This window comes from Manis pentadactyla, chromosome 4, assembly GCF_030020395.1.
Source record: "Manis pentadactyla isolate mManPen7 chromosome 4, mManPen7.hap1, whole genome shotgun sequence".
Classification (NCBI taxonomy): Eukaryota; Metazoa; Chordata; class Mammalia; order Pholidota; family Manidae; genus Manis; species Manis pentadactyla.
Window position 1 is genome coordinate 188791734 of NC_080022.1, and position 26496 is coordinate 188818229.

General features: G+C 47.3%; 1 protein-coding gene across 5 annotated transcripts in view; it reads left to right on the forward strand.

Annotated features, from left to right (window-relative positions):
- RPTOR (regulatory associated protein of MTOR complex 1) overlaps positions 1-26496 on the forward strand; it is a 338209-nt gene that overhangs the window by 151244 nt on the left and 160469 nt on the right. For 4 of the 5 annotated variants that reach the window (XR_005029883.2, XM_036910527.2, XM_057501786.1 and 1 more), the window contains exon 6: positions 9914-10089. Coding sequence is in view for 3 of the 5 variants with exons in the window: in XM_036910527.2 (XP_036766422.2) it covers positions 9914-10089 (176 nt within the window). In the remaining 2 variants the exon portion in view is untranslated. Of the gene's footprint in view, positions 1-9913; positions 10090-24929; positions 24949-26496 lie in introns of those variants that run through there. The other variant, XM_057501787.1, reaches the window with a different exon arrangement.

Sequence of the window (26496 nt, forward strand, 5' to 3'; positions counted from 1 at the left end):
TATCCCCAATTTATGAGCCTTAGTGTGGTTAAGGAAACACCAATGCATCAGCCTCAGTTAATTAAAACATGTTAAATATAGCCCCTTGCTCACTGCTGTCAGCAGAAGGCAGGCATTTCTCTCTTGTATGTGAGACTCAACGTTTGCTTTCAAAAACTTTGAGTATCTGCTCCGTCAGTACTGTGTGTATTCTCTGTATGTTTCCAGGGATTAATCAGCCTAAGAAACTGTTCATTTCATTGAGTACAACAAAAAAGATATCCGTGCATCTCTTTTGGGGAAAAAAAAGTTTAATTGGCTAATTTTTCATGGAGGAGAGCAAATGAAAAATGTTATCTGGGGTGGTGAATAGATGGCAGTGCAGTAATACCATATGCTTTATAATTAGCTCTGACTTTTATCTTCACTCTTTTTTGTTTAATTACAGTGTAGATAAGTCTTGTGTTTTTCCATCACACTTACTGTTGTTGGCTGTTGTTCGGTTGGTCTCTTGCATAAACAGCGGAAATTAAAATGATAAAATTGGCTCCCAGCTAATATCTTAATGTTCCCTTTTGTCATTTTATTATCTGCTGTATAAACAAGTCCTATGTGGCTTTAGTTTTATTCTTTTAAAAAATTCTTACCGTCTCTAGTACATTTGGCCGGATTCTTTGTAAGTTTACATTTTATCACTTTTATTACATAGGTGATAACATGTGAGCTGAAAGAAGTTGACAGGTAAAATGGTTCGTGCCAGGGTTTAAAAAATACAGAGGGTAAAAACAAATGTGATGCAAGAAAATGTCTCCTTGGACCAGAAAGCCTCCACGTGATCAACAGTAACGTAAACATGAATGACATAGATTTTAAGGGGTGACCATCAGCCTGCCTGCTCCTGGTGGCCGGTGCTGTGCTGGGACCAGGAGCCTGCTCACTGCGACTCCAGCCCAGAGGGGTCCTGCCGGCGGGGAGACGCCCTCACTGGGGCGCTGCGGAAAGGGCTGGGAAAGTGCATTTCTGTCCTCAGTGACCTTCCTTACACTTTTCACTGTGTCATACTGCTTTTTAATTTGAAAATTAAGGAAAGTCTTCAGATCTCTCTGCTTTCAGTGCTCTTTTTAAAATAAGTGTTTTTATTTTTACCAAATTAGTATAGCCATGATTCTAAAAATCAAATAGTGCAGAGGCCTGGTAGGAGAAGAGGGGCAGCGGGAGGCATAAGGCCAGGTTGGGGGAGGCACACTGCAGAGCTTGGCCCCCGTGCCACGGCCGGGGTACTGGGCAAGTCTTACCTTACAGATGCTCCTACCTTTATTTGGGTGGCATTTCCTAGTTTGCAGAGTGTTTTTACATTTACTCCCATCCCAGCCCATGCAGTAAAACGGCCTGCAGCCAGCCTCCAGGCCCTCGGCCACCCTCTGCACCATGGCCCCCCCCTTCTGCGGTTCATGTGCAAAGACTGAGCCCTTTTCTGTTGGCACCTTTTGCTATTCCTAGTCCTGTAAATTGGAGGCTTTGGGAGAAAGGAAAGTGATTCCTCTGTATAAAAAATTGAGGAGCTCTCACCCCTGATGGTTCAGAGTGAAATCCACAGACACGCAAAGTCTGTCACTAGCACACTCAGCTTTCAGGGTATAAAGTCCTGCCACCCTGAGCCCAGAGCGTCCCTTGGGTAGCCTCCTGCGGAGGAGCTCCGCATGGTCTCGTGCCTGCCTCACAGCGCCTCCCTCACTGGGATTGTGGTTCTCTTTTAAATCTGTTACAGGCACTGTGTATGATGCAGATGTTCAGGAAGTATTTACAGATTTTGTCTGATAAGTAAACAAACATCTGAATAAACTTCCTTTAGTTGTCTTCTTTAGGTGTGTCTGGTTCACTGAATATGTTTGACCTTTGATTTGTGTGAAATATAAAAATAAACAACAAAATTATTATAAATCCAGGAGCCATTTACAGCCATAACTAAGATTAATTCTTTTTTCCAGTCTCATCTTTTCATAATTTCATTGTAAGTCTGTGGAAAGTAAATCCCGGGGCAAAATACCTTTAAAAACCAAAATCAGTCAAAGTGAGAAATAAAGTTTAAAATCTATTTATTGCTCACAAACTGCGGTCCCGGACCGTCTCTCTTTCCTGCTCCAGCAGAAGCAAAACTGGCCCTCCCCTCCCCTTTCAGGTACAGATCAGCCCCCCATTGCCCAGGTAATTACCCACTGATATGGAGATGAACTTCTCTCCACCCTTGAGGAATGAGGCAAATGCACTAAAGCCATACTTCTTTCCACCTCTGAATGCTTGTTGATATGCAGATGTACTAAAGCCAGGTGAGATATTCTGGAAATATTACAATTTTGCCCACATTCATATTTGAAATGTTCAGAAATTGCTTAATATTCTGGACTATAGATCATGGCTAACACCATGGATATATATGGTGCAGGGTCATCTGCTGGCCCCACCTGCCATCACAGGAGTCTCTCCCCAACACCCCTCTTGAGGAAGCTCAGATAAAAATTAACATTTAGTTCATGGGTCAGAAATCTCAGGGAAGATAAAAATAAATACATTGGATTGAATGAAAATGAATATATAACATGTCAATATTGAGAAGATGCAGCTGAAGCAATTAAAAGGGAAATTTATAGCACGATTTAAATCCTTATACTGGAAAACAGAAAAATATAAAATCAATAATCTAAGTTCCTATGTGTCCTAGTCCATTTGGGCCTAAGACCTGGAGGGTTTATGAACAGCAGGAATCTTACTTCTCACAGCACTGGAGGCTGGGTGTCCCCGATCAAGGCGCCAGCATGGTTGGGTGAGAGCCCTCTTCGTTCTGCGCTGCCAATGCCTTCTCTCTGGGTCCCGAGGTGGATGAATCAAGGGAGCTTTCAGGCTTCTAAGGGCACTAATCTCATTCCTGAAGGCTCTGTCCTCATGACCTAAGCACCTACCAGAGGCCTTGCCTCCAAATAGCATCACCTTTGCAGTATGATTTCAATGTAACTCATTTTGGTGGGGATACGAACATTCAGACCATAGTTCTAACTCAAGAAACTAGGAAAGGACAGCAAAATACGGTTGACCTTTAACAGCACAGGGGTTGGGGTGCTGACCCCTGATGCAGTCAAAAATCCGTGTATAACTTTAGACTCCCCAAAAACTTAATTACTAATAGTCAGCTGTTGACTGGAAGCCTTACTGATAACAAATAGTTGATTAACACATATTTTATATGTTATATATGTGCTATATACCATATTCACAATAAGGTAGAGTAAATAAACATTCTTCAAATTGTAACAAAGCTCCAAAAATTTTTCCAGTATGTTGAGAAAAATATGCATGTAAGTGGCCCCGTGCAGTTCAGGTCTTGTTGTTCAAGGTCACCTGTAAACCCAAAGTATCCAGAGGAAAGAAGAAGAAGATCATGATGCTAAGAGCAGAAATCCGTGAGTTGGAAACAGAAGAGGCAGAGAAAAATCTGCGAAACAAAAAGACGATTCTCAGAAACAATCAATAAAATGGCTAAATCTCTAGCAAGACTACCCAAAAGAGGAAGAGAGATCAGGATCCTGTGGTCATTAAAAGAATGATAAGGGAATAGTGTGAACAACTTTACACTCATGTATTGGACAACTTCAAAGAGGGAAACCAGTTCCTCTAAAACTACAAACAACCAAATTCAACTAAGGTGAAATAAGTAATATGAATAGTTCTGTAGCCACTAAAGAAACTGGATTTGCAATTTAGAAGTTCCTGAAAAGGAGATCTCCAGGCCCAGATAGTTTCATTGGAGAATTCTACCAAATATGTAAAGAAGCATTAACACCAGTTTTATACAGATCTCTTCCAGAAAATAGAAGGCGGAGAAAACATGTCTCAGTTCATTTTCTGAGGTCATTATTACCCTGATGCCCACGTGGATGCATCCTACACAATAAAACACAAAAGAGCAATAACATGCAGACCATTACTTCTTACAAACCAGATGCAAGAGCTCAACAGCATGGTAGCAAATGGGTTCTAGCAATCTGATAAAAAGAATTATATTCCACAGCCAAGTGAGGGTTATTTCAGGTATGTAAGTCTGGCTAAATATTCAAGAGATCAATTAGCATAATCCACCTTACTAACAGACTAAAGAAGAAAATCCTATGGTCATATCAACTGATGCAAGAAAAGCTTTTGACACAATTCAATACCCTTTCATGATTAAAAATACTCTTACCAAAGTTGGGATAGAGGGGAGCTTCTTTGGTTTGATAAAGAACATCTACAAAAACCTACAGCTGATATTAGATAATATTCTTGTGTCATTATTCTTGATGGTAAAAGATGGAATGTTTCCCCCTGAGACTGGGAGCAAGGTGAGGATGTCCACTCTCCCATTCATATTCCATGTTGTGCTGGAAGGTCAAACCCACGTAATAAGGCAGGGAAAGGACGTCAGTCACTAGGGAAATGACAATCCAGATACAGGTGCACTGCATATCACCTGAGATGGCTCAGGTAGAAGAAATGGGTAGTTACAAGTGTTGGTGAGGGTGTGGAGGAATCAGAACTTTTACACACCACTGGTGGGGAAGTAAACAGAGTGGCTGCTTTGGGAAACAGCCTGGGAAGTCTTCAGATGTTAAAGTTACTGTGTGGCCCAGTGATTCCACACCCGGGTTTATACCCAAGAGAATCGAAAATGTATTTACACAATAACTTGTACACAATGTTCATAGCAGCATTATTCATAATAGCCAAAACATGGAAATGCTCATCTTGATGTAAAAGGTTGCAAATTTTTAAGTATCTTCTTTTCTTTAGTTGCTGACTATCTCAGAGTAATTGGGGAGTAGAATTTGGTTATAATTTGTAATTAAGCATCTTCACTGAGTTATAAAATGATTCTAGAGCCATCTAGAAACTGCTCAATGGCTAGCAGCTAAATGGCTTTCAAACAGTGGGTGGTGCATTTGGGTAAACTCTCTGGATAATCGTGACAAACAGTTGCTGTAAAGAGGCTCTTTGCCTGCCCTTGGTGGGCCACACTGAGGGGCTTCTCGACATCATTACGGGTCTTCACCCGACGAATGTGATCCTTCTGCTCTCTCGGCCTAGGTTTCATGGTTCCCAGCAACACATACCACTTGTTTTTTAAATCAATACTTAGTATTTGACAAATGTAAAACTATATAGAGACCCTTTTAAAAATTAAAGCTTCCACTTCATATCTGCTGCTTTTAGTGCGGAATCTGTCACGTAATAGGTGGTCCATTAATACCTTTGAAATGAGCTTGGTAAGCAATACACTGATTCCCTTACAAATCTCAGTTTCTTTCTGAACTTTACAAAATGTGCATTATAATAGGTGTTGAATTGAGAACAAAAGTTGCTTTAAGCTAGAACTGGCATTGTTACCAAGTAGATGTTATTTTCAGAGATGCACTTGCTGAAGACTCACTGCTTTCTCTTTATAAAGATGCCTCACAGATGTAGACATAGCTGGATAGGGGGAGACGGCAGCTCGTTGTCAGTTTAATTTAGAAAATGAGAAATGCAGGTGCCCGCCGCCCCTAAGAGCAGTACATTCTGCTCGGACCAGGCCTCAGGCTTCGTGTGCGGTTCTGCCTGGCCGGCTGTCCCCATACCTCTGAGCACCAGGGCTCCATGTCACCACACGTGTGGACGGTGCAGCAGATGCCGATTTTGGATCTGGTTGCTGTGTGTCACATCTGAAGATTTTTCTGGATCCTTCCCAAATCCTCCAGAAGGCTCTAGTGAGCTTTTAAAGTTGAAAGTTTTTCTGATATTGGAGTCTCTCCGTTCTCTAGGAGAAACCTCGGTGGGAGGAAGGACATCTTAGGACAAGGGGTGGTGCCAGCCGGAACCATTCACTTCTACTCCTCGGTGCTTTTCAGACTTCTGTGAATTGGTGGTTAGCCTGACATGCAGGCTGTTTCCAAAGAATAATTTCAGTTAAAAGGTCAGTATATTAGATAAATACAAAGCCAAAACAATGGATGGGAAATAACTCATCCATTAAAACAGATTTTTTTGTTTTTCTGAGTTAGCAAGCCTGAAAAGTAATGATTCCTTGGTGGAATCCTTTGCCTTGAATGTCATTTTTTCAGTGTTACTGGCACTAATTACCCCCAAAGCAGAGCTCTCCTGCTTCTATGTGCTCAGGGGTGCCGTGGAAGGAGAGAATTAACCTTGGCAGGCCTCTCGCCAAACACGAGACGGCAGGTCCATGCGTCAGACTCTGCAGTGGGACGTCCTGCTTCTCTTCTGCACACCGGTGTACTGCAGGGGCTTATTAAGTTGCTGGGGTTTCTATCAAAGTTCATTTAGAATTGGGAAACTTAGTTTCTGGTAGACTTCTTTGGGATAAAGATGTTTGAACATCTACCTGTTCATTTCCTCACTCAGCATTCTCGGAGTGTCTCCTGTGCCCCAGGTGCTTCGCCAGGCTTTGGCCCTAGTGCTGGTGGACCCCAGGTGTAGATTTGGGGACAGCACGCACAGAGGTACCGAGTAAGCTTGCCACTCGTCAGCACCGCATGGCTCTGTTGGGACTATGGGAGCTTGCTCGGGCCAGAGGGGACGCTCTTCTTGATCTTGACCCCTAAGGAGGTCCTCTGAAACCCACCACCTTCTGACGGGCCGCCTTTGCCTGAGGAAACTGGCTCGCTGGGGGCCTGTGTCCACCCTGAGGGTGGCCTTGATGTGACACACTGCCTCACTGCTGAGGGGTGTTCGGTTTTAGAAGACCCCTAGAAAGCAGAGGTGGGATAGCTACAGTGTTTAGGGTCAGTGGCCGGAGACTCTGGCTTTCTGTTCTCTGCACTGTTAGAAAGAGAATTGAACGTGGAAGCAAGTTGTGAACAGCAAAGCTAGAACCAGTAAACCACACTGATACTTCTGCTGTGAAAATGCTTCTCTCTTTGAAAAGGAGCACAAGAATATTGAACGCAGCTTTTATATCAATGGCTGTTTCTCCCTCCTTAAGTTGTTGCCTTTCATCCTCTGCTGTTGTCACCCGTGCCCACCAGGGCTGTGGTTGCATCGCCATGCCTGTGTCCTCTGGTGCCACGTGTGGCGCTGCCGCCCCCGTGCGTCCTGCTGCGTGACTCAGGTCTGCCAAGCACCCAGGCCCATTGTCCTGGGCAGGCTCATCGCGGCAGACCCAGGCTGATCTGGGTGGGGCAGCTTGCCCGCCAGCGTTGTTCTGGCTTCTAGAGAGAGAGTTTAGAAGAGGATTTTAAACAGGATTCTGCCGTCCTTTTTCTGTTTGCTTTCAAAACCCACTCTCTGGTGGTGGGTGTCCCGTGTGAATGTGCTTAATGCCACTGAACCGTACACGTAAAATGGCTGAAGTGGCAGATTTTATGTATGTTTTACCACAATTAGAAAAATCCTTAAATTGCATTTTTAATTAAAAAGTTCAAATTTTATTTATTATTCAATATACTAGGATTTGATTTGTATTCGGGGCTTGACATTCCTGTCATCGTATGGGGTTGTTAATAAAACTGCAACCATTGCTACCTTCCATTTGAGAAACTGAGTTGTTAAAAACAAGGTTTTTTATCAACAGTAATAATTACACTTCATGTGTCATAATTGGTGCATCGGTTTTTATAAGTGAGTGCAGCTTTACGTTCAGGGGTGCCCGCAGAGCACCCATGTGACGTCACAGGTGCTGGGTATAGATGCGGGAGGGCGCAGATGGGGTGAGAGTGGAAGCCGCCCTGAGGTCGGGAGCAGCCTTCGGCTCTCTGGACCCACCTGCTGACGAACTTACCTCATGAGGATGTGGTAAAGCAAATGAAATTGTCAGTGTGAAGAGCTTTGAAAAATACCAGCTACTATGCAAACAGAAGGGACTGTCAGTGAGGAGCAAACCGAGATCCGTAAACATTCTTTTCAAATCATGAAATAGATCTGTCACAGTCAGTGACAAAATCACGTCCCCCTGACCCATTCCGGCCTCTGAGGTGCGACTGCCCCCTCCCACATTCAGCACATGCTCTGGAGCCCGGCTGCAGCCTGCGTGGGAAGCAGCCCTGCCCCTCGGGCATCGTGATCCGAGGAGTTGCTCAGTAACACCTTTCAGCGGCTCTGGAGCCGAGTAACCGGCAGCTGTAACGTGATTCACCGGATCCTGCGGCTGCTGGCATGATGAATAGAACTGCATTGGGAGGAGATGTGTTCAGTCATCAAACTTCGCCTTAACGAGGTTTGAAATGAAGCTGTGTTACGCCAGATCCCTAACCGAGGTGGGCTGGGTTACAGGGGCCCTGGTAAACAGCTGTCCCTATGGCCAAGTGGTGGGTATTTGGCGAGTGAATGACAGTGTCCTCAAGGTTGTGTGGACCTGCATAACCAGTGTTCTCAAGTATCTTAATTTGGGGCAAGTCCTAAGTCAGGGCACATAGAGCACAGGAAAGGGGCCTCCCCAGTGGCCTGCTGTGCCTGTCCACCTCTTGCAGTGTCCACCCCTCTCTCCCGAGCCTCCTCCTCCCCCAGGGGGTGTCGGCAGGGGGTGTGGGTCGGGGGGTTGAGAGCTGCGCTCCGTCCGGACCGGCCTCCCTGTCTCCCGTGTGCCCTCCCGGCAGCTCGCCACCGCATGGCTGAGCGCCGCCACCCCCGGTTCCCTGCTGAAGGCGGTTCATGGGCGCGGCGGTTCCCATTCTGTTCTTCCCAGCTGTTCCCAGGAGCAGGCGGAGCGGCGTGTACACACGAGGCCTCCCGCAGCCTGGCACATTTTACCAGCCGGAGTGGCACGCAGCCACAAGGGGCCTGTGAGCCTCGTCACAGGCGCCGGTCACTCGGCTCCTCAGCCTCTGAACGGTGTTACCGAGAGGCCCCGGTGACAGCGCCCGAGGGGCAGGGCCGCGGCCGGGCTCCGCACGCGGGGTCCTCGCACACCTTGGGGTTTCTGGAGACAGCAGCCCAGCTGCGTGGAGAACAGGGCCGCGCATCTGCACCGCGCATGCGCAGGGGAGGGGAGTAAAACCCGCTCCGCGGGGCGCTGGTGTCGCCGAATGCTGCTGTTTTTATAAGGGTACAGTGAAGTCATGATTCTGGCAGTCCTGTGATTTAAAAAATATTTTTGTATGCATTGTGTTATTTCTTTTCAAAAATTTACACTTATTAGGTTTCATTCAGTCAAAAATAAGGTTTCGTGTGCATCTTCACCGTGTACAATAATTAGCTGGGTGCCTGCCCTCCTGAAACGTCGTGCACTGTCAGCCCCACGGCCGGCGCCCTTCCCGGAGTCTCACTGGGGACCACGAGCAAGTATTGCTTGCCTGCTTTAAGAGAAATGGTCGTATTTAAAGAAAAAACTTTCCCCCAATGCCCATTTGTTTGTAGGACACTTAGAGATATCAGGTGAAGAAGCGAGGGAGGAAGTCACCCTGGGGCCCTCCGTGTGCCTCCAGTCGTCCCGGTGTGAAGGGTCAGGGGTGCCCACACCGAGATTTTGCCGTTCGCGTTTTGGTGGTCGTGGTGGTGGTGACCTCCTGCACCCCAAGCACCGTCCCATGTCACCAAGCACACCACAGTAAGGTTAGGCTGGGTTAGAGACTGAATTTTAAATTAGCAGTAAGACCCCAGCAGAGACCTGGAGGGAAACGAGTGTGGGCAGCGGTGGTACAGTCACCAAGGACGGAAGGGCCGCGGCAGGAACACCACCGGGCAAACTGGTCCGGCGGGGACCAAGCGCGTGTCGTCGGAGGGGGCCTGGTAGTGAGGGCTGGGCCCCCTCCCGGGGAGGGCCCGGCAGCGGCACCCCTCCTGGGGGGACTTGGAGGGAACCCCTGGACCTCGAGGCTTCAGCGGCCTGGCCTTCCCGTCAGCGCTGCATGTCCAGCGTGCCCCCCGGGTGCGCACAGCGGCTGAGAGCAGCTCTGTTCCTAACGTCTCCCGGCAGGTCGCCGCGATCAACCCGAACCATCCCCTCGCCCAGATGCCTCTGCCCCCGTCCATGAAGAACTGCATCCAGCTGGCGGCCTGCGAGGCCAGCGAGCTCCTGCCCATGATGCCCGACCTCCCGGCCGACCTGTTCACGGCCTGCCTCACCACCCCCATCAAAACCGCCCTGCGCTGGTAAGTGGCGCCTGCTGCGTCCCCCTGAGCCCGCGCCCCTGGGGCTTTGGGCTTTGCACCGTGGGTTCGGGGCCCTGACGCTTGACCTGCGCTCTTAGGGAGTTGAGGCTGCCCTCTCCCTCCGGGGTCAGCCGCCTGCGTGGTGCGCCACTCTGTGATGTCCACAAACCGTCCGCATCTTTGTTTGCTGTGGGTGTGGCCGTAGAGGGTACCGACGGTGGTTGAACTGGAAAGCAGACTTCGTTTTTGACAACAGAAAGGCTGTCATGAAAGGAGAAGTCATTTCCTTGCTCCAGTTGAAGTATCATCTTCCTTTTATTCTTAGCAGTAAGAAAAATCTCGGTTCTTCCCACCACCATTCTTTTGAGAAGCTCAGGGCCCTTCCGCGTGTGACTATTCCAGAGCCGTAAAGACCCTGCACCGTGGCCTGGCTCACAGTGAAACATGCCTGCTTCCTGCCTCCAGATCCGGTTTTCTCCCCTAGACCATCCTGCCACTCTTTAACATCGGCTTCTCCAGTTTTGTTCTGTGGAAAAGCTTGCGTGTAGTAGCTATTAACCAGCTGGTAGGTAAACACATCTCCAGCGAGGTGCAGAGAGAGGTGCGGCTCGGGGTGAAGCCCTGCCCTGCGGGGGCCGCTTCCCCGAGCTTTCTAGCAGGATGACCCGACAGCACAAATTCAGGCGCTTGTTGCCTCCCCCAAATCCTGGAAACACTTCCAAGGCAAGTGTGGACTCAGGTGGCTGGCCACGCAGAGCCGCTGGGGAGCCCCTGTGGGTGAGGGCGCCTGGGCCGGGCGGGGCGGGGCTGAGGCTGCTTTGAGCTGCTTGATTGATGCAAACTCGGACCTGCTGCTTTGCCTCTGCGGTGACATTGCCGGTCGGCCCCAGACCCCAGTGAGGGGTTAGCGATGGAGGGCTGCCCGAGCAGCTCCCCTGAGCCTTCAGCTCCCCCACCAAGTCCTCCCAAATCCCGGGACTGTGGATCGCCCCCAGGAAGAGGCCTCTGCCAGTGTGACATGCCCCTGAGAAATTAGGAGGAGGAGAGGAGCTGTCTGGAGAGGGCTGGCAGCGGGGTGATCAGCAGTGTCCCCCAGCTGGCACAGACCGGGGCTGTCCCAGGGCCCTGCCCACTGCCCCTGGAAAGTAGGCGCCCAAGGGCGCAGATGCCACAGGAGGGCTGAACCGCACGTGTGCAAGCAGGGCTGGCAAGCAAGGGTGGTCCACACCTCGTGGAGGTGAAGGTGGGAGACATGGGGGCAGGAGGTGAGGCTGTGGAGGACCGGGTGGAAGCCAGGGGAGAGAGGGAGCGCAGTAGGTGGGGTCTGAGGCGGGGTAGGTGGCTGCGCCCCGTGTTGATGCACCCAGGAGCCCAGGAGGCGGCGGGGTGGAGATAGAGGACCGGAAGGAAAAGACGGGAAGGGGCGGCCCCATTCGCGGGCAGGAGGAGGATGGCGCGGGGGAGTATTCCTGAAGGTCACGTGGCACATGCCCAGAGCTGGAAAGAAGGCGAAAGACCTTGGTTGAGGGTGTGCCTGGCACAGCAACTTTGCTGAACGAAGACTCTCAGAAGCCCCTTTTCTGAGCTGCTCTCTGCCCCGAGTCATTTGTCTCCTTGTGGGGGCAGTTCTTCTTGACATGGGTCTTTTTATTCATTACAGTTTGTGAGTTTTTCTTCTTAGCTATCTGTTTGATTGCTGTCAGAAAAGATTGATGAGGGCTTTAACAGGACCCCAGGGTGGTCTGTGGTCCAGATGACTCAGGACTTCACTCATTTTATGCATCATCCAAGAGCTGATTTACTAAATACCAACTGTGTACTTAAAACCTACTCCAAGCACTGTAGGAGATGCAAAGAGGTGTGTTGCCTTCAAAAATGTATAGTCTAGTTAAGGTAAGATGTGGCTTGAACATTAGTTCTAAAATGGGCGCTTTATGCCAGGCAGAGGAAACCTGGACGTTTCAGGCAGCACATGATCAAGAACTGAAGGTGTTCACGGCACCACGGCCACCGTGACTCCAGAGGACGAGACCCCTTGGGGCCAGCGGGGTCAGGGAAAGCTTCTTGGAGGAGATGCACTTGACTTGGAGCCGCAGGCTGGGGAGTTGGAGGGGCGTGGAGATGCCCCGCAGACACGTGGCACACAGCACAAGCAGCTGCACAGGCAGGGCACAGGTTTGAGAAGAGCAGGCAGATCAGCCCAGCTAGAGAGGGAGGCACCCAGAGGGCCTGAGTGAGGGCAGAGGGCGGACCAAGGCCAATTTGGGGGACTCTGACTGGTGGGCTGACGACCTGGACTTCTAAGCCTGGCCAGGGAGAACCCCCATGGTGTTTATGTGGGAGGACGCCTCAGTGAGATAGTGTTTCAGGAGCATGACCCTCGCAGTGATGGGGTGACCCTGGCCATCACTGGCCTTTATCTCAGCAGTGTAGTTGTGGTCCGGTCAGACAGAAGTAGGAAGGGGGGCATGGCTGGGGCCTGGAGGCAGGAGCTCCCCAGATGCACAGTGGCGCGTCCTGAGGAGCACGCCTTGTCCCCGCTTGTTGCCCTCCTCACCCTCTGGATTCCCTGCCCTTTCTGCTTCGGTGCAGCCCGGTCCAGAATTGACACTGTGTGTCTGCTCAGGGTCCCACCCAACTGGGCCTTATCTGCTGGGACCTTACGGGCATTTTTGCATATTTCCAGGCAGATGGCTGGAGGTGAAGGGAGGGAGGGAGAGAGGAAGCTGCAAGGCGCCTGAAGTGAGATCTCAGCTGCCGCCCCCTACCCCCAGGGCCCCTGCTGCCAGGTGTTTCAGCCAGTGGGCGTCCATCTCCTGACCCTCCGGCCCTCTCTTCCCCAGCCTTGAGTCAGGAAGGGCCTGGCGCCCCTTCCCTCAGAGCTCTGTGCCCCTACGGCTGCCGCTCTCACACAGAGGCCAGATGACCCTCCATTCTGGTGTGTGTCTGCCACCTGATTAGGGGGTGGGCTTTCCTTCCACCAGGACATGATGCTTCATGCAGTAGCTCCCTGAAATCCTTCTGGGAGTTAGGATATAACTGAATTTTTAAAAGTAAGCATTTAGTGGGAAGCACAGTAAAAAACAAATCAAGCTAATGTGGTTACCATAAGGTGGACTTTAAAGTCACTGTGCCACAGTTGCAGGTAATGGTCATCAGGTCCCACTGCCTTAACAGTTAAGCAGTGTCCCAGGCTGGTAGACTTTTATGGTGAACCACTTTCTGCCATAGTGAGGTATTGAAATTGGGTTGAACAGACTGTTCTGCTGAGGTGACCTTAGCCTGGGAGTGGCCATAAACTATATTCCCTGGAAGAATTGTCAAGTGAAATGTGCCCTTCTTTGTAACAGCTGATAAAAAAAACATTAGCTCCACAGGGGGGCCATCAGGTGAGAAATTGGGGATCAACAGAGGCTTAGAACCTCAACCCCCTGTTTTGGGAGAAATCTTCTGCATCCGTGGATGTTTTGTTGCCCTTGTCTAGCTTGGATTAGTACTTAGTCTATGGGCACAGACCTGATCATCTACATTTGTCCTCTTATAGCACTAAATTATGTTTTCTACCTTTATCTTGCATGTACCTACCACTTCAGCATTTTATTTAAAATAAATAAATAAATAAATAAGGGAGAAATGTGGGATTCACATATAAATCAAGTATAAAAATCAAATGAATAATCATATCTGACCTGATTGTTTATAGTTCATGATGCGTGATCAAACCGAAAGTTTCTGTGATGACTGTCCTTGCACTGTTCACAATGTAAGAACTTACTCACTATGTAAGAATTTGTTCACCATATAAGAACTTGTCCGTTATACTTCAGAAGCTTGGAGACTGTTGAGAATTAGGCTTGGGGTGGATTAATGATTGTGCATTGAGTCCCCTATACATAATTTTATTGTTGTTAACAACCATTTGATCAATAAATATGAGAGATGCCCTCTCAAAAAAAAACATGTAAATATATTACATATTATAATAGTCAAATCAAGGTAAAAAATATATCTAAAAATTAAAATCAATATCAATCTAATTAAATGCAAATGGATCTAACCAAGTAGCTTGTGACTTAACTACAGAATGGGGAATTATTTCCCATGACTTTAAAACACAGTAATTTGATTGTACATACATAGTGAGATATATCCTAAAGGAAAAAGGAACTAAAAAATAAACTGTTTTCAGTAATCATTTCAAAAAAAAAACACATTAGCTCCTTTAAAACAGAAAAGGAAACCGTTTGTCAGGCAGTACTTACTTGTATTTTTAGGGTTAAGATTTTGTTTTTTTCAATTAAAGTCAATTTAGTATTTTCCAATTAAAAGTAGAGTATACATTCTTTGTAGAAAATTTACTAAAAAGTGAAAGGAAAAAACATTATCCAAGATTCTTCCATCTTTACCATAATTAGGGTTAACTTTTTGGTGTATTGCCTATCGATGGTGTACATTTATACATGGATATAATCAGACTAAATTTATAGTTTCGTATACTTGATTGTCAGCATTATAATAAATTTGTTCTAGACTGTTAGAAACTCTCAGTAAACATCATTTGTATTGATTGCACAATATTTCACTGTATTGATGTTCCATGGTTTATTTAACCAAAGTCTAGGCTTTAGGCTGTAGGATTTAAGGAAATAAAGGTAGGAAAGCTCAGAGCAGTTCTGGTAGGGGTTTGCCAACATTTGTGAAGGGCCAGATAGTACATAGTTTAGGCTTTGTGGGCCGGACCGCCCTGGCTGTGCTGTTGCAGCATGAAAGAGCCACAGACAGTACGTAAACCGAGGAGCAGAGCTGTGCTCCAGGAAGACTTGATAGAAACAGGACGTGGCTGTAGTGTGCCAGCTTCTGTTTCGGAACATGGAACCCCGATTGTAGCTGCAAATGACTGGTGTGCATATCTACTGGTCAGTGAGTAGCCTAGACAGTCTGCTCAGGAGGGCTCCCGTCCTGCCTTCCTACTAAAGCAGGTAAGAAGACGGTTCTGACAACACTGAACTCATTATGTCAGCATTATGTGCTTTGGAAACATTACACAGCCTTGCTTTATATGTACAAAATACGTATATTTGTATTTGATGGCAACTGTGTTTATGAATCTTATTTGACAAAGTAGTTGGAAAGCATTGTTCTCTGATTTCTTTTTCACCTCAGTCTTTCCTAGTTTCAGAAACTAATACTTGTAGTAATTCTGAAAAGAGCTTTTACATTATCATCAATATAAGTGGTTACCTTACTCACCATATATGTGAATGTAGTGTAGGAATCCAAAGTGTATTTTTCCTTTAGTGTTTTCCTACTTCTTTGATTGAGTGGCAGAACACCATTTTAAATTTATTGTGGGTGTATTTGTGTGCTACTGAACATTCTAACTCGGTGGTACTTAATTTGCTGGTGACTTACTGTAACACAGATTGATGCCGTTGTGTTGTGCAACATGCGATCATATTGCCTATTAATGAAAATGATAGATATTATTTTGGATTGAACAGAGGTCAAGAAATGTGTTTTCTTCCAATTAAATTGAGGGATTTCAAGGAGTTGAAATGTTAATGACGTAGTATTAATGTATCTGTCACCACAGAAATACACTGATGTGCTTTGGCTCCCATGTGTGCCCCGGCGAGTGCTGGCAGAGGCACAGACGCCCTGTGCGGTGGGGTGCGCCCAGCGGGGCTCCGGTCCCTCCGAGCCTGGTGCCCTGCCTGTCTCACCTCATCTCAGATACTCACAGCAACATTTGCTTTGGGGTCTTTCTTAAAGACTCAGCCAAGAATCAGTCAGTATTGCCTTTGGAAAGATAAATTCTTGCTGGGTTTTGGTGATGGGGTTAACCATTTGTTTTCTGTAGAATTTCCTAAAATACAGCTTCTTTGCTAGAGAACAAACTTTCTGCCTACCCACTCGGTGCTCTATGTGTGGTGAACTTTTCCAGCTTCTTTTGAAAAGCTGAATATAGTGATTCTGCCGTATGTTTGGAGCGACACAATCTGACATGTCAGTGAATGTAATTGTTCGCCTTGTAGTCATGTCACTCTTTTGTGCCTTAGGCCTTATTACTAGGTGAGTTTAATTTGAAATTTATTTAGATGGTTTTCTTATCTGGAGGTCTTCACGGTATGGCCTTAGCCGTAATCTGGTCCTGCTGCAAAAACCCTGAAATGGTTTCTGGTCAGTTTGTAAAGTCATTTGGGTCATGTAATTTGTCATGTGCCCACTGAGGACGATATTTTTTTCCTCCGAACTAGACAATGTACTTCCACTGTCCCAGTCTCCTGACATACACTCAATTAAGATGAATGTCATAATGTATTGTAATGGGACACCTTTAAAAGTGTTGACATGCAAAAACCTGATTTATGCTACTAACAAGGAGAATTGGATCAGACAGAACAGCACGGTCTGCTGACTCCCTCCCCTAAACCCAGGCCTCAGGATGCCCCAGGAGGAAGATGGGTGGGTCCTAGAGTGAGTTCACTCAGTGAGTCAGAAAGGGTGTAGAGCCCTTGGGGATGAGGCAGGAGTGGGGACGGCAGAGCGGGAGAGGACCAGGGGTGCTGGCTGAAGGCCGAGGAGTGGGCTTCCTGGTGTGCACGGGACCTCCCCAGAGACCTGGATGTGCTTTGCTGTGTCTGGGGCTGAGGTGGAAGAGAGGAAGGAGGGAAGGAAAGAGAGATGGCGCACCAGCTCTCCTTCGCAGGATGACCTATGCCTGTAAAAAGCAGGAGCACTACCCCGGACAGGAAAGGAATTGAGGGGGAGGGTAACGGACACTTCAGAGTGATAAGGAGAATATTGGAAATGTGAAGAAACAGGCGGTTAAGAAGGCAGCTCAGTGGGAGCATGAACATATCATTGATGAAATAAAGAATTTAGGAGCTGGACTGAAAAACAGCACTATGGGTATAGCCAAAGGACAAACCAGCTAGAAAATGGGGTCAGGGAATTACTACCAAAGAGACAGAGGGGGGAAGAATGAGAGACCAGAAGATAAAATTAAAGTTTGAGTGTCTAAGATACCTAAGGACTGATGATGAGAAATGAGTAAAGCATAGGTCTTGGTGTTGTCAGAGATGACCACCAAAAAAATGAAAATAGAATGTATAATTTTCACAGAAGGAGAGAAAAATGCCTTGTCTCTAAAAGTTGGTAGAAAAAGAAAGAAAAGCATGGTAAATAGAAAATGTGATACAGGATGGCCAAAGTAAATTTTGAAATAAAAGTGATTGCGTAACTCTAAGTGAGTTGAATTCCCCCCCGGGTGCCAGGGGTCCCCAGTCCGGGGAATCTCGTGTGGCAGTGTGTCCCTCACAGGACGCACGTTAAATTGGCTGAAAAGCTAGAAAGCAAAGGATGAAAGAGGAGAAACATGAACCAAAAGAAAGCTGGAGTGACGATTTTAATGGAGTCAAAGCAGAATCTGAGATAGAAAATATCAAAAGGGACAAAGAAAAACGTTTTATTGTGGTGAAAAGAGCAGGAGATCCAGAAGATACACTGATCCTGACTCCGTGTGTGTCTGACACCGTGACTTCAGCCACGCACGCCGGGAACGACAGAAGCAGGTCCCTCAGGACCACAGAGATGGGGCCGCAAGGAGTGAGAAGCCAGCAGAGTGGGTGGGATCCCCGGGGCAGGGCTGGTCAGCCAGACCCCAGGGGGGGGACGCAGGACCACACATATAAATAAACTGCTCTAGGCTACAAAGGAAGCTTTAATAATCCCAATACTAAGCTCTGTCCTCAGACACCATGCAGTCAGTTGGAGTTCGGTAATGAAAGAATAGTTTTAAAAAATATCTGAAAACAAAATCTTATTCTTCAAGAAAAATCCTTGAAGAGGAAATACTTCTTTTAAAATACTCAAAGCTGAATGACAGTGACAGCACCACTTTTCCTATCTGTGGGATGTCGCTAAGGCAGGCTAGGGTTTAATACAGTCAGCCAGAAAACAAAGATTAAAGTTAGAGAGAAACCAAATGTTCCTCTTAAAGGGCCAGGGGGAGATGCCGTAAACCCAAGGAAACGGGAGACGGGCGTCGTGACGGGGCGGGCAGCCCTCCGCTCCGAGTCCAGAGCCCCTCCGGTCAGTTTCTCCAGAATTCTACCAATGGGCAAGAAAAGCCTGGGACTGTAAGCACTCTTGGTACACATTTCGGACCAGGACCCTCATTGTCAGTCCCTCCTGCAAGCCGGCACAGCACCCCAGGTTCTTTATCCATCCAGAAGGTCTGCATTCTGAGTTGGCTTACTTCTCTTTGGCTTTTCCCCGTCCTTCCTTAGGGTCTCATCCCCCTTCCTCTGTGAGTCATTACGACTTGTCCCACTCTTTCTTCTATTTTGTTGAAATCTTAAAATTAGGATATGAGCAGCTAGTATTTATTGAGCATCTTCAAGGCCATTACACGAATTAGCTCACTGAGTGCTTGCAGCAGGCCTGTGAGGCATGGACCGCCTCTAGTCCCACTCTCAGGATGAGGACGTGGAGGCGGCAGGGGTGTAGGTTCAGCCCCAGTGCCCTGACTCAAGAATGGACACTCAAAGTTGCTGACATGTTCTTCCCCTCTGTTTGATGACTGGCTTCTCTTGTTTGCTGTAACTTTCTCCCCAGTTCTCTCTGTTTCAGTGTGGTGGTTATGGAGGGAGTTGAGACCCATGTCTCTATTTAATCCACCATGTTTAAACAGAGGTCCAAGGGTCTCACTTAACTTGATAAAGGCTATGCCACGCTCTTCAGCAAACACTGTGCTTAGCAGAGAAATGAGGTGTCATCCCTTTGAGGTTGGGAGTAAGGCAGGGATTCCCTCTGCACTGCTGCAGTACTAGAAGTCCTGGCTGCCCGTAAGACAGGAGCAATAAATAGCTGGTAGGAGAAACACAAAAACCTGGAGTTCTCTGTGTTCTTAGGGCTGATCATCTGTCAGAGATCATCCATTCTAGGCTGCCCATTTCATATCTGAGATCCAGCACCATCTCATAATAAATAACATGCCTGCTAACAGGCAGCACCTTTTCTTTCTTAGTGGCACAAAGAAATGCTTGCAGAAGTCCACTCATTGCACTATTTGTGAGATAAACTAACTGAATGTTTACCATGAGAGAATCATGGGTAAAATGTCCTGGAAGCAAGCAGTAAATTTACCGAACTAGGCTTATATATACCAACAATAATTGATCTCAAAATCATAGTGGTATTTATAGATTTTAATTAGAAGAGTCTAAAAGTTATGGTCTTTCTGGAGAAGATCAGAAAAAAGAGAAACACTTTAAACCTTAAGTACATAAATAGTAGAAAGGAAATAAAAGAAGAGCAAGAATAAACAAAATAGAAAATGTACCAGATAAATCTAGAAAACCCATGACACTAGATTGTTCTTAAAAAGTTCAGTGGAAGTGTTTAAACCGTAGCTAGATTGATCATTAGAAATGGAAGAGGGGGCATCACTACAGACCCCACAGGCATCATAAGAACTCTTTTTAAATATGAAGGACTTTATACAATAAACTACATTTTAGATGACATGGATGAATTCTGTGAAAGACACAAATCACCAGATCTGACACAAAAAGTAAAAAAAATAACTGTATAGTTTATATCTCACAAAGAAATTGAATTCCTCCTTGAAAGCCTCATAAAGAAAACTCCAAGCCTGGATAGGTTTACTGCTGAACTCTCAAACATTTAAGAAAGAAGTAATACCAATCTTATACAAACTCTTTCAGAGAATAGAGCAAGGGGGAACAACTCCTGTCTCATTCTAAGAGGCTAACTTTACCCTGAAATTCAAAGTCAGAGACACCACAAGAAAAAAAAAAGAAAAAAAGAAAAACCCCACAGGCCAAGATCCCTCATCAACACCTACTATAAAATATTAACAAAATATTAACAAAGGAAGTCTGTCAATAGATAGAAAGAATATAGTGTTATGATCAAGTAAGGTTTAGCTCAGGAATTACAATATTTTGTTTAACATGAAGTTCAGTAAATGTAATTAATTATATTTGCAGAATAAAGGAGGAAAACCATATGATTATCTCAAAAGATGCATGAAAATTATTTGACAAAATGCGACACGCATGCATGACAAATCAATTCTGCATACTAGGAGTAGGAGGGGACATTCTTAAGCTCATAAAAAGGCATCTAAGAAAAACCTATAGCTAGCATTGTGCTTAAGGGTGAAAGACCAAACACTTTCCCTGGAAGACTAAAATAAGACAAAGGTGTTCACTCCCGCCATCGCTGTTCACCGCTGCACCGGGGGCTCTACTCAGCACAGGGGGGCTAGAAAAGAATAAAAGTGCGTGCAGATTGGCAAAGAAAAGAACTGTTCACAGACAACATGATTGTCTGCATAGAACATCACGAGAGTCACAAGCCACTGGATGAAAAGCACAGCAGGGGGAACATGGTCGATGATATTAGGGCTCTGGTGACAGACGGTGGCAACACCTGTCATGATGAACATTTTATAATGTGTGTAGTTGTTGAATCCCCATGTTGTACACCTGAAACTAACATGATACTGTATGTCAACTATACTTCGGTTTAAGAAAAAGTCACTGGAACTGGTAATTCATTTTTAGCAAGGATCTAGGTTATAACATCAGTTCCCCCAAATCAATTGCATTTCTATATAATAACAACAAAAAGTTGGAAATTGAAATTTTAAAAAATATGATCTGCTATGTCATCAAAATTCTGAAATACTTGGGGACGAGTAGAACAAAATATATGCCAGATCCGTGCACACAAAACTATAAAACATTGTGAGACCAAAGACCTAAATAAATGGAGAATTGCACTGTGCTTATGGAGTAAAGCACTCAGTATTTTAAAATGATCCTTCTACCCAGCTTGATTGATAGATTCAGTGCATTCCCAAAATCCCACCTTTTTTCTTTTTCTTAGAAAAGTTTGTTTTTAAAATTAATACCGAAATGCAAAGGGCCTAGCCAAAATGCTTCTGAAAACAAGGTACATTGCTTTCTGTAAAGACTTGATCTAATAGAACTATAGTAATATCACTGTGACATTGCCGTAAGGGAAGGCATATGCATCAGGGGAGCAGAAGGCAGAGCACAGAAGCGGACTCACACTCATACGGTCGGTTTGGGACAAAAGTATCAAGATAATTCGATGGAGAAAGGACTCTCTTCAACAAATGGTACAAAAAGAATGCTATCCTTTTCCTGAATGGAAAAACAAAAACAAAAATCCCTCAATTTTACACTATACAGAAAAATTAACACTATTCAAAAGAATTAACTTCTGACCTTTTCCATGTAAAAGATAAAGCTTGCAGATGAAAGTATGGAAATTGTTCATGATTATTTAGACATGAGACAACACAAACCATTTAAAAAATTGATACATTGAAGTTCAAATTTACAACTTTGGAATTTTGATAGACACTGTTAAGAAAGTAAATAGACAAGCCACAAACTAAGTGAAAAGGCCCACGATAGGTGTATCTCACAAAGGCCTGTACCCCGAATATATAAAGACCTTTAAAAACTCAATTGTAAGAAGGCAACCCAGTTTTGAAAAAATGGCCAAGTAATTGGAATAGATGCTTTAAAAAGGAAATAGTGAACGGCTGACAAATGAAAGATGCTCAGTGTGTTGGAGAGAATGTAGAGATTTGGGACTTTTCATACATTGCCAGTGGGAATGCAAAATAGTTCAGCCACTTTGAGAACAGCTCAGCAGTTTCTAATAACGTTAAATGCATAGCATATAACCCACTAATGCCACTCCTGTGTATTTACCCAAGAGGAACGGAAACGTGTCCACACAAGATGTGCACCTGAACATTCATAGCAGCTCTGCTCGTGGTCTCAAAAGCTGGGAAGCAACCCCAGTGTCCATGGGTCGGTGAATGGATGACCAGATCGTGGCGCGTCCATAGTGTGTCCCTGCCTACCGATGAAGGGGAGCACGCTATCGGTCCACACACAGTATGAATGACTCTCAGAAACATTTTATTGATTGAAAGAAGATAAACACAAAAGAGTACACAGCTTATGATGGCGTGAAGTTCCCAGAAAGACAACTGCCAAGAGAGAAAGTGGATCTGGGGTGCTAGGGCCGGATTGGCAGGAGGGGGGTGGCCAGTATCTGAGTGGAAATGTCCCTCCTGGGACTGTGCAGGAGGCTACACAGAGGTGCACCTCTGCCAGGTGCTCCAAACTGTGATCTTAAAATGGATTCATTTTGTATGCAGATTGCATCTCATTAAAGTTGATCTAAATGTTTTTAAATGCAGTGTTGAGTGAAAAAATAAGAAACAGGTTCAGATTTATAAATTAAATACAAAAAAATGCAGCATAAACTTGTTCATGCACGTAAACAAAGGTCTGGAAGGACACACATTTAATAGGTGTGGGTGCCTTTGGATCCTGAAATCTTAAGTGGTCGTGTATATGAACAGGCTAGACAGCACTTTGTGAAATACCTGTATGTTAAAATCATGTCCCCTTCTATTTTGAGTATCAGCTGACCTTTTATTAAAGTCCTGCTCCAGAGTTCAATGCAGACAATAATGGTAAAAGCTAAGAAAGAATGTTTAGAGAGTTAACTGCCTAAACATTGACCAATTTGGCCAAATTTCAGTTACCTAGGGCCATTTGAAAATCTATTTCCCTAAGAAAAAATTTTCTTTAATGACTTTGTTTTTAAAGGGCAGGTCGCTGTTTATTTTTGGTTCGTGTTGGGGCTTACTTATCTTCTGGTGACTTACTCTGGGCACACATCCTCTCTCCTCCAGCGTTCATCTAACAAGAGAACCACAGAGCGCACGGTCTGAGACGGGGTCTCACAGGCAGTTGAGTGAACGAGTCTTTTGTGAGAGTTTCGATACATCAGAGTGTAATGTGTATGGAAGACGCAAGGGTAGCAAGCGTGAACAGAATATTCTTTTAACCTAACAGGATGTTCAGAAGAGAATAAAGATTATGTGCAGCTCAGCTCACAGTGGGGTTCTTACTGCCACTGAGTTATTGATATAATTCCAAGAAATCAGCTCTGGCTGAAACAATACTCATAAAATAGTATTCCGCCCCCCAGCCTCCCTCCCTCCCCGATTATCAGTGGCCAATGGGAGGAAAGTCTTCTGTCCTCTGCGGTTTTGATACCATAGTCACTGTGTTCCAGATTCGTCTCAATCCCTGTTTGAAATCATACCTGCGCAGCAACTGAATTACATCACATTTTATAAAACAATCACTTGTTAACTATTTGCTTGTCTATTCATATCTTCTTATTAAACTGCTGGGCATTTTAATGGTACTTTGACTTCTTATCTGGTCTGTGTGCCTACATGTATAATCAGTAATATTAAGTTACATTGCTTTCAAACGTGCTGATTCACGCAGCTGCCTATTTTGTAGTGGACATTTATGACCCTTATGGAAATAAAATAGCAATCATTTGGTGCTGAACTGGACATTGTATTGCATAAACCATTTCCATTCTCCTTTTACTGCTAGAATGGAATCGGTGGTCCTTAAATAGCATCTTCTTTTGAATACCAGAGCCACGTGATCACATAGGAGCCGTGCATACCATGGTGTAGTGACCCCAGGTGTTCAAAAATGGTGTGAATCAGGACATGAGACATCAGCCTCCTTTGGCTTTCTTATTTCTTGTCGTTTGCTCCCCTGATGTTCCCAGACTTGATGTGGGGCAGTAAACTGTTCACAGGGGCCTCAGAACACACCACAAGGCCAGGCGCCACCTCACTTTGGTGTCAAGTGCTGTCCCATCATGAGGGCGGCCTAATGGGGGCTTTTGCTGAGGCTGAACTGACCCTATGAAGTAACTTATTTTGGATACCTGTTCTGTTGCAGGTAGCCTCTTAAGTACTTTATAAATTACAGAGCTTTGTGAGACGAACCACTGTGTGCTGGGCGGGGTCGTCGGAAGGGGGACCCACACCTTCAGGGTGCTGTCCCGGAGAGCCACAGCTCCTGCTGCTGGGCCAGGTGGCGTCTTGCTGCTGGGTGTCATCGGGTCCCCACCTCCTGAGAGGACGGAAGTCTCCTGAAGTGGGGGGATGCCGGGCGTTCCAGCCAGATCGTCCCATCCTGATCACAGGCCCAAACCCACCTTTGGGCGACGGCAAACTGTCCCATGTGTCAGGAAGGGGCAGTGGCCATGAAGTGAGAAAGGGACACACTGCAGAGGGTGGGCTGGTTTGTGGTTACGACTCCTGGTGACAGGCCCTGCGGCCTGGGTCCAGGCCTGGTCTCCAGCCCGGTGAGGTCTCCTGATCTCTACCCTTCAGGAGCGCACGCCTCACTTGGAAGCCACAGGGCCAGGTGCTGCTGGGAACATGCAGGGCATGTGGGCGCACAGCAGCCAGTGGGGGCCACCTCCCAGGGTGGGCAAGGCCTGGCATTGGCCACGGCAGTGGCTCTCTGCTGGACCCCAAGGGGTTCAGGGCACCTGGGCGCTCCCAGCTGGCCTCTGCCCTGCCTGCCACAGCCAGGGTGTGCAAGTGGTGTGATAGAGGCTCTCCAGCTCATTCTGACTCCCTCCTCTCATTACCCAAAACTATGGAGCAGCCACGCGAGACAAATGGGACTGGGCGACAGGGAAGGCATTCCGGGGGAGGCGGGCTAGGGCTGCAGGAGAAGTAAGGGGAGGCTCTCCCGGCAGGAGGAAGGATGGCAACCAGGCCAACAAGGCCAGGGCGGCTGTGGGCTCTTTATTGATGTGGACACCTCTGTGCTTGAGGCGTGTGGGGCTCACGCAGGCGACGTCCCAGGGGGAGGCTCGTGGCCAGGGCAGGTGTGTCAGCGGGGCACTGCCGTGGCTCTGATGTGGTTAAGGTCTCTCAGAGAGAAGGTAATCCGGAAGAGGGCTAGGAATCCGGCACCGGGGACCCAGGCCCAGGTGCAGGGAGGGAGGGAGCGCAGAGCCCGGGAGGGCAGCTGGCCTTGAGTTGCAAGGAGGACGCTCTGGGTGGGGGCTAAGGCAGGCCGTGGCAGGTGGGAAGCCATTGGTCACCGTGTAGTTCTAGATGAGGGGCTGGCGAAGTGCCAGGTGGCTGGGAAGGAGCCATGGCACAAACACACCCCCTTCTTGGCAGAGGGAGCGGGAATGTGCGAGGGTGCCCCCTGGGGACTGGGAGGTTCAAGGAGAGGGCTTGGTTGGTCAAGCTAGTTGCCTTTTATGCATTCTTGTTGTTCTAAGTAGGCGAACGTTTGTAGAGAAGCGTGAGGAGGGGCTACATCCAGACCACAGATTCAGGGCCCACAGCGGGGCGTTTTTTCCTCTTAGCAGAACGCAGGCAAGCTCTGAACGGAGGAAGTTCACTGGTGGCCTCCCAAAGCAGGAGGTCTGCTGAGATGGGTGAGGGGACACACGGGGAGGGAGGCTTGGAGAAGAGGGCCAGGTGGCCGGGCCCCTCACCGGGACTGCTGGGCGGCTGTGAGGTCTGCCTGAATTTGTGAGCCAGTTGACAGTCACACAGCTTAGCAGTGGAGCGCAGGCAGAGTTGTAAGAACCAGAACAGAAGCAGGTATTCGGGGTGCTCTGCATGTGACAGTTGGCCAGAGGATGAGGAAATTGTGGGTCTTGGAGCTGGAGTGGCCCCAGGCTGACCTGGGCTGGGAGAGACAAACCAGGGGCCACTGGTTCAGAAATGAGAAGACTCCGAGGGCCGGGGGTAAGGGTGGAGGCCAGGCTGTGAGATGCTCAGGGCCTCAGGGGCGGAAGGCCCAGGCCCAGGATGTTGTGGCCCTGAAGGGTTTCATGGTCACTGGTGTGTGGACAGGTCCTTGATTTGGGGGGTTTCATCTGGAAGGGTGACGGCGGTCGGGGAACAAGAGGGAACAGGGGCAGAGGTGTGGGGGCAGCGGCGGGACTGGAAGAACGCAGTGCCATGGTGGTGTGGCCGGCTGGCCTGGTCTCTGAGGAGGCCTTTTAAAAAAAAAGCCGCTGAAAACCTGGGCAAGAAGTGGCAGTGGGTCCGGAGAAGTTGGCCGCCCCCTGCCCCTGGCGTGTTGGGGCCCTGGGGAGCGTGAGGAGAGTCCCGCTGGGAAAGGGCAGCCTGTCGTGGCCCGGGGATGAGGTGGCAGCCCCCAGTACCTTGGAGGCCCCAGAGAATGGACCGCCAGGGCCGCGGGGCCTCTGCCGCCTGACGCCCTGGGGTCCGGGCAGGAGGGCGTGGTGGTCTGCGGTGCGCACAGCCTGCCGCCTGCCACCGATGTTCCCTCGAGGGTGCTCCTCCAGGGGCGTCTGGCTGCGGATCCCCTGAGGTTTTGCTCACGTTGACCACATGTGGGCTTCAGGTGTTCCGCCGCTGGGCTTTGTTGGAGGGGAGTGTATCATAACTGGGGTGTGGCCTCTCCGCTTACCGCGCAGTGGGCTGGAGCACCCGAGGCCTGCCCT